The 9,255-nt window shown below is 37.7% G+C and overlaps 1 protein-coding gene across 1 annotated transcript; it reads left to right on the top strand.

The window, feature by feature from the left end:
- Window positions 1-1,367: 1,367 nt before the first annotated feature.
- On the top strand, window positions 1,368-2,309 carry LOC127839691 (immediate early response gene 5-like protein). Its single transcript, XM_052368074.1, has one exon. It carries the CDS (start codon window positions 1,368-1,370, stop codon window positions 2,307-2,309), a length of 942 nt encoding a protein of 313 aa, XP_052224034.1.
- Window positions 2,310-9,255: the final 6,946 nt, after the last annotated feature.

The following is a 9,255-nucleotide window of genomic DNA, read 5'->3' on the forward strand; positions in this document are numbered from 1 at the left end:
GTTTTGATATATTTGAGTTGATTATGTTAGTGTGTGTCAATCAGAAACACGGATATTGCATTTATGTACAACATCCACGAAGGTTTATGTAAAATAAAACTTATAAATGCCTAACAAAATATACATACGTGCAATCAAAGATCTATAAATATTTATAGATCTTTGGTGCAATAGAGCACTATAGAGTGTATTAATTGTCTGCACATTCTAGTAAGCCTACATGTTTTAGTATTTGTAAATGCAAATCAAAATCAGGCTAATTTTCAATCAGAACATATGACTTTGTTTCGTTCTCTGATGTTCGAATCAATTTCGAGGAATTTTAATAAAAACATCCATAATAGCTATTCCTGGTACAACACGTTATTACATACCCTGTAACATTTCATAAAATATGATTATTATTACTCTATTATCAGCGTAGTTCGTTATCCATGTGCATCAATTTATTCTTATAAATCTGATAAAATACTGATATTGCATAATAAGTGAATATATATAAATGTCACTTACTAAGTTTATAAGACGGATTTCTTTAATTGTTTCGATATTTAAAAAATGCTTAGTTTGCAAACCAAACTATTTTTTATTGAAACCAGGGGAAACACATTGAGCTATTTATAAAACAAAACCCAGCTGAGCTAGTCTTATTTTTCCTGAACGCACTAACTTCCCGTTTATCTTTATCAGATAGTGAGCAAGTAATATGCGGCGTCCGCTACAAATTCCCCACATAACTTTGGGAAAACAACCTCTCTCGCTGTGTGCTATTATTAGAATACTGAAAAATCCTGAACTTCTTATTCATGTTATTAATAAGCCTGCGGGCAAGTCATTACTGATTTTGTTATATAAAGTATAACGAATACAGCTCGTTGCTATCAGCAACCCCAGTGTGCATTGAATAATTAAACGCCCAATTACAGGTGGAGTATTGATTTGTAAACAACAATTTTTGGTATAAACAAGATTAGACTCGTCGCCATTTTGTACCACGTGGTTAATAATCGTAGCATGACTCGATGATTTATAACCTCCGCTATGACTACAAGTTTTCTGCTGCTTTATTTGGTGGGTCAATCTAAAAATAGAATTTTACTATCACGCGGAATGTAATATTCAAGCGCGATATGATTGGCTGATCATTGTGACGTATCTGTTGAACCGAGTATTGCGATTGGTTGTACAAATCCGTTGTGAAAACTAGCGAGTTTACTATTAATCGGCATAGTAGTAACTGACGCGCCACGAGGATCATCGTTTTTGGACAGCTCTCAGCTTTATCACACATAAGCGATCAGTTTCACGGGGTTTTGGTGCTTTATAAACGGACTTAGTTCGGTGTAGCAAAGAGACTTGGAATAATCATGAGTGCCACAACCGATGCGCAACGTTTGATCGCCGTGTCCCTCGGGAAAATTGCCGTGTCACGCCAGCAACGTTGTGGAATTAACCTGCATAAAAACTTATTAGTGGCGAGTGTCCTACACAAGGCTAGAACAACATACATGATGGATAACTTTCAGACACTTCTGGCTCAGAAACGGGCACAGGCCGAGAAAGAAGCAGCGGCCAAAATGATCGTGGACACACAGCCAGAATTGCGGTCACCTTCACGCGTTGAATTAATGGAAAGTTCAACAACGCCCGAGGTCACAGACCGTATCCGAACTGACAAAGCGGAGGTTCCCAACGGGGAACTGACGAACAAAGCGAGCAAGTCGTGTTCGGACAAAGAAAATATCGTGCCGGTTAGTAAGAACAATGCGGAATTAAAGTCTTCAGACATTTGTGATAAATCGGATGATCTCCAATCGAAGTGTTGTTATAAAAAGGACCTTAACAACGCGGCTCCAATTGTGTTAGGAAAACCTGCGCTGTCGTCGCGTAACAGTTCGGATTACGTCAGCCAGTTACCCCAGTGCAGGTGTGTAGGAACAAAGCGTCGGAGACTTGCGGTGGATTATGAATCAGGGTCGGCCTCAAAGCGGGCTCGATTCACCGAGGAAAGCGATGGAAGTGACTCAGACTTTGAGTATGACTCGGACTCAAGTGACTGTGATGCAACGGAAAGAATGCAGACTGAGTCGTCTCAGGTGACCGGTCTGGTTGACATTTTTAACAGCGGCTTTAACGGACTTTGCAAATCTAACGAAGCGAAGCCGTCGTCACCGGCCGGACATATCAATGTGTACGTCAGCGCGGACAGGTCCGTTGGCGGACACCAGTATGTACTGAAAGACTTAAGTTGCGGCACCCAAATAATAGACAAAGTTTCGCTGCCCACCGCTATTGCATTGGCAGTATGAACGACACTATCTGGGACCATGTCACTTATCATTTTTGTATTAAATCCATTGTTTATGTATAGGCCTAAGGAATTTTAATCGTCATAATTTATTTTTAACGTTTTATGAAAAACGAAGGTGCAATCAGGGTTTAGAAGCATTTATGCTTCTTAAAGGACATGAGTTGTTGTGATAATTTTGGGTGTATGTGTAAATGTTGACACAACAATTTTTAGGGAATTCATACGAAAGTTCGATTAATTATTTCTCTTCAAGGAAGTATATGAATGGATTGGGGTTGGTTTTGGTTGAGTATTCGTCCCTTTTTAAAAGTGGATGTACAAGGATTATGCTCTATAGTAGATCAAACTTGTGATTGTTAATTTATGTCCGGCCAGTATTAAGACCAGTCCTATGTTACATACATGGTTTATGTGTCATGACATAGACCTCATTTGTTCAGAAAAATACCATTTCTGTTATATAAAGTCTCTATTTATTAAGATCTATTTAAGCTGTTGACCGCTCCGAATATTAGCACTAATAATCAGCCGACCAATGCTTATATAAAAAAGATAACATTTATACAACATATAGATCAGGTAAACATGTTGTCTTGGGCAACTGGTTTGAACAGGTTTTGTAACGACTGTTTACAATCCTCTGTCTATATCTACCTACTGACCTACTTCTGAGACAAAGGTCAGGGCGTTGCAGTGATAAGCGTACAAATATTTATTAGGCTTACTTAATGTCAGTAGATTAATAATACAACGTTACCTTTCTTACCTGTCATATGATAGGCTGTCATTTTCCATGATGTTAGATCGCGTGGTGGAAGTTAGTAGAATAGACGCGTGTCATCTGTTACCTTATGGTGACAAGGTTTATACTTAGTGGGTAATTAGTATTTATATGTTGTTTGTCATAATTAAAAAGAAATGTTTGTTCATGGAATAGTCGATTGACCCAGTCAATGTATGTTAAATGAAGTAAATGAAATTTAAGAATTATATTGTATACATTTTGATGAATTGAAAAAAAACGTTTGAACAAAATGTATTTATTTATAAATATTGTTTAAATCGTATTTATTTGTCCATATTGTATTATGAAATATGTTCTCCATGAGAAAAAAGAAAACAGAAAAATATGCAATAAAAATATGAATAACAATACTATTGACTTTTGTTGTCTTATTATTTATATTCCAAGGAAAGTTTCACCATTTCTTTGAATGAGAAATACATTTTTGTTTGGGGGGGGGGAAATATAGTTTATTTACCTCGTCAATAGGTATGTGTAGGTCGAGGCCATCCTACGTCATTCCTTACACACATTATGTGTTAGTAGCAATTGAATACAGCTGTGTTAGTATATAGCTAAATGGTTTGCAAGTTTATAAACAGGATGCAAGTTTGTAAGCAGTGTACAAAGTATGCAACTATGCACGAGTGCATAGTAAATAAAAATCTTTGTAAAAGCACAGAAAATACAAGTAGCAGAAATACGTTCTATATAAGACAAGGATCTTTATACATAATATCGAGATTTGTATCACTGTTTTCTCGTGTAAATGGTAATTTCAGTGCACATCAATGTCATTGAAAGATAAATAATAATCACTGATCGGGGCACCACTGTGATGATTGCGGTAGAGGTGAATGACGATGTTGTCGGAAGAGATGATGATCAGACAGTCAAAAGTTAAACATAAACAGTATTTTGTAAGTTACAGAGTAATTAATAATGTATGGTTGCTTTACAAATTTGTTAAGTATTGTCACACCTCTAATACATCAATAAAAGGAATATGCGCCTCGCTCTTCGAAAACAGGGCGTAATGCATGTGCGTAAAGTCTCGTCCAAGAAAATCCTGTGCAGTCCGCATTGGCTAATATGACGACATTTTCCGCTTTTATTGTTGAAAAAAATACTTCATGAAAACATTTTTTTAAAGCGCATTGTTTCTTCCCTGATTAGCCTGTGTGGATGGCAAATGTTTATCTGGGACGACAACGTATACACACGCATTACGCCCTGTTTTCCAAGATCGAAGCGCATATTTATTCGACACAATATACCGGTAAGCAGGCGCTACTTTCCGTTTTCAAATGAAGGCAAAGCGTCACATTAACATAAAACCCCGACCGATTGGAATGAGTGCATGCGGAAATTACTGGTAGGATCAATGACCATTTTAAGTTAAGAAACTCTGAGACAGTTAATTAAAATAAAATAGATAGGATAAAATGTACATTAACAAGTTTTAATATCATTATCAAAGCAAGCGCGGGTACAGACTTTGTGGTGTTGAGAAGTGGACGAAACCTGGAGGAAACCGTAGTACTCACGAAACAAGCCAACATGCGCCGGGTACGGGAATTGAACCCGGTGTGAACCGCATGTACCAACCACTGCGCTCAGCCAGCCAGCTAGACTAACGGGATTGGGCTGGGCAAATCAAACGTTTTATATTTTCCCAATATCGACCCGATAAATCTGCCTGATATTGTGTTTGACAAAGGCCTGAGATCGGTATGGCTCAATGTGGTTCCGACATGGGCACAATCCCGATATTCCTCCTACATGTTCTTTGATTCAAAATCGGCTTCCACTAAACTGGTTTTGTCTGTTAATGACCTGAAATTGTGCGTGTGAACAGACGATACCTTAATTTCATTGTCGGGGGTAAAATGAGCAGAGGGGCTTGTTCTAGATTCTGCCCTTTTAACATAAATGCAACGTCGATTAATTACAGAGCTCGAACGTGTACGGACTTTTATATACCGTCATTTATAATTATACAATATTTAATTGACAGTTTGGCCTTTACACCATGTATATAAGTTAGCAATGGCATTTACAATAACATCGGCTTTTAACTTTCACCTGTGGCGACGAACACCATTCTTACAGGTCACGCGTTTTTTGTTTGCATTTGGTGTTGATTATGTTTTTGGTTGCACAACATTTTCACACAGTGCAATACACGCAGATCTCGCACGTCTCCTGCGCTTTGTTACAGATACACCATTAATTTAGCCGCGTTCTGAGAAAACTGGGCATAATGCATGTGCGTAAAGTGACGTCCCAGGCCGCACAGGCTAATCAGAGACGACACTTTCCGCTTAAACTAGATTTTCGGTAAAAAAGGACTTCCTTTAAACAAAAAATACCATTAAAGCGCAAAGTGTCGTCCCTAATTAACCTGTGCGGACTGCACAGGCTAATCTGGGACGACACTTTACGCACACATTTACGCACACATGCATTTTGCTCAATTTTCACTGAACAAGATATAATTTTCCGTCGGGTACAACGCTCTCACTTCGTACTTACAATTATATTTAAGGATATAACAACATTGAACGCGCGCATATTTCTAAACACTATGAGTGATTAAAAACACTAACGGGCGCACCTTTACCATGAAACCAGGCGAATATAAAATATAATAAGCACACCGTAATGTATTTCATCAGAAAATAGCGAGTAAAACATATAAGGCTTTTGCGTTATCTTTCCGTTTGTAATCGACCAGGAAGTTTCTCCGAATAAATGTTATCAATTCAATGGGATGGAACATTTAGAAAGAGGTGGTTCGAACCCGGAACGTTACATAAAGGGTTATTAAATTATTGTTTACTCGGAGCGCGATACATATGGTACTTTTTAACCTATACCGGATCTTAGGATGCGGTTGTTGCTTTTTGTTATCAACAATTTTAGACTACTTGCAAGCTATATCATGGACTGTTTTGTTTATGTGTTTAACCCATTTATGACTAGCGTCTAGAAAAAGGCCTTTGCAAACAGCGTAGACCCAGATGAGACGCCGCATAATGCGGCGTCTCATCAGGGTCTGTGCTGTTTGCTTAACGGAATATCTGTAAGAAATATTCTAAATATAGAAATAAATATACTAGACATCCCTAATTTTGAAAGTAAATTGATCCAATTGAGAAGGATGGGACAGTCCAATAGGCATAAATGGGTTAAACTGTCTGATAATGGGTTTCTTGCTTACTGAACGAAAGCAACAGTGAGCGAGTACAGGGATGAGTGAGTGAATAATTGAACGAATGAATGAAGGAATGAATGAGTGAGGGAAGGAGGGGATAAGTGAGTACGGGCATGATTGTGTGAATAGTTGCATGAATGAATGAAGGAATGAATGAGTGAGTGAGGGAAGGAGGGAGTAAGTGAGTACGGGCATGATTGAGTGAATAGTTGCATGAATGAATGAAGGAATGAACGAGTGAGTGAGGGAAGGAGGGAGTAAGTGAGTACGGGCATGATTGAGTGAATAGTTGCATGAATGAATGAACGAGTGAGTGAGGGAAGGAGGGAGTAAGTGAGTACGGGCATGATTGAGTGAAAAGTTGCATGAATGAATAAGTGCATGAATGAATGAATTTATAAATGAATGAAAGATATGAGTGTGTGGGCGCAGGAATTACTTGTTTAGATTTAATTTTAAAAGCGTTTGTGCATATATATTTTCGACTAAACTTTCATAACCGTTAAATATAACACATACGCTGTCAACGAAGATTAATTCACTTCAGGAACTGATTGTTTCACAATGAAACCAAAGAGCAAACAATGTCATCTTCTCAGACTATGATCACATATATCTAACACGAAACATCCGGAAGATACGTGACGTGTTAATGACGTGTTTATCAGTTTCGTAACCTTGGGATACAATTGAAAGTCAAATGGTGGTGTAAACATTTCGTTATACCTTAATCGGAAAGCAACTATTTTGGTCATTGTGGGGTTTTATACTTACAGCAAGAAGAGTTGAGACTGCTTAAGACTGGTTGTTAGTTTCGAAAATTGTACAAATACGCAGGCTTGTACATTTGTCTCCAAAATATTACAACCGCACGTTTTTGCCACACTGCTTGTTTCGAAAATTTTACAAACAAACTTGCTTTTATTCAATACCGTGAAACGTTAATTATCACTATAAGAGGGTTCGGGCGTTCCTCCCATTAACATATTTGCTGACTACCACACCCGGTGATAGCGGTTAAGTCAGTGCGCGTGCGTTCTTGTTCATTCATTCCAATTCACTAATATGTCTGCTATTAATGAATCGGATGGTTAAAACCAGCACATAGGCGTGCCATTCCAACATTCCACGAGAACAATAATTTACGTGTGTACCAAGTGAAGTTATACACACCCTATCGATACAGAACCGTTTTATGCGTCGATTAACCGCAATGCAATCTGGATTCACACTGATTCATATCAAAATCATGAACATGCTAACAATAAAATAGTGTGTATGTGTGAAACAAAGAACTCTATATAGTTATGTTTTGACCGTAATCTTACGAATTCAACCGATCGCGTTACGCAACACACCAATAAAAGCCGATAATAACCGATTTCATCCGATAGCAGAATTGTACGTTTTATTGATAGATCCTTTATAGTAATGCACTCTAAATGCTACAAGGAAATGACAATCGGGGACAAAAATCATCACGTTGTCGTCATCAAAATCGTTGACTTTTTCTTAAATTGTAACCTAACCATTTGCGATCCGTAAGCGTACGTAGTGTTCCGTAATAACATCATGTTTTCGGACACGAAACATTTAAAATATATTTAATTGTAGATACAACAATTTTAGAAACAACAAATATTCCCGAATGACAGGTGTCCGATTTTTTTTTACACACGATTACACATACACAGGCGTCTGATTTATAACATCATTTGCCGACTCATATCGACTTATGTTTTTTTTAAAAATAATTTCACACCGTTTAGGTACTAAAATGTTTAATTTAATACTTAACTATACTGGTATAACGTGAACTGGGAAAACTGGGCTTCAAACATATATGTAACGTATCTTTCCATATTAGCATGTTCAGCCCACAGACTGCACAGGCTAATCTGGGACGACAATTTACACGCATTCTGGGACGACAATGTACACGCATTTTGGGACGACAATTTACACGCATGCATAAAGCGCAGTTTTCCTAGAACGTGGGTGCAGTTGTAAGCATCCAGATGATGATGTGTATCATCGCGCCCATTTGATTGATTTTCCCTGGAAAAATTCAAGCAAAAACCGTAAATAACGCGTTTGAAGTTCTGAAACAGAAAGCGACTAAACTTATCTACTAATTAACAAAGGTTATTTTTAGCCTTACATAAGTGCTTACTATAAATAACTAACGGTATAACGAGAAATATATTTATTTTTGTTCTCTACGTAAGAAATGCGTGTAGCTGTTCTCATCCTGGTTTGACCTATATAGATTAGAATGTGGCTTCCAGTTTGAGTGGTGACAGCTGGATTGCCAATGGCTTTCGTTTTAAGATCAGTGCCCCATATGACCTATGAGAGAAATCGCACGGCTCCTGCAATCTAATGTACTTGTTATCAATCAGAGAAATTCCGATTAATCTACTATAAGATTGCACGCACGTGTATTTACTTTAGTTTCTTTTAGTGATGTGTTTTCATTCTATACGAGCCTCAGTCTGGGAAAACGGGATCTAATGCATGTGCGTAAAGTTCGTTAAGTGCGGTCCCTGATTAGGCTTTGCTGTCCGCACAGGCTAATCAGGGACGACGCTTTCCGCCTAGACATGATTTTTTAAAAGAGACTTCATTTAAATTAAACGAAATATTCCATAAACACGGAAAGTATCACCCCTGATTAGACTGTGTGGACTGCACAGGCTTATCTGGAACTATGTCACGCGAATGCGTTTACCCCCGTTTTTATCAGAGCGTAGCTCTGATAATGAAATCAACGAAAGGCCTTTTCTTGTTCGTAATATGAACTTGATATTCGGAATTTATGACACACGATTTTTTTGTCCTAATTTACTTAAAATACGAACAAGACTGATCTAAATCTACTAGGTATTATATTGATATTAGATGGACCTGAACTTTTTTGTCAATACACGGATATTCATGTGA

The sequence above is a fragment of the Dreissena polymorpha genome, chromosome 7 (genome assembly GCF_020536995.1).
Source record: "Dreissena polymorpha isolate Duluth1 chromosome 7, UMN_Dpol_1.0, whole genome shotgun sequence".
NCBI classification, from domain to species: Eukaryota; Metazoa; Mollusca; class Bivalvia; order Myida; family Dreissenidae; genus Dreissena; species Dreissena polymorpha.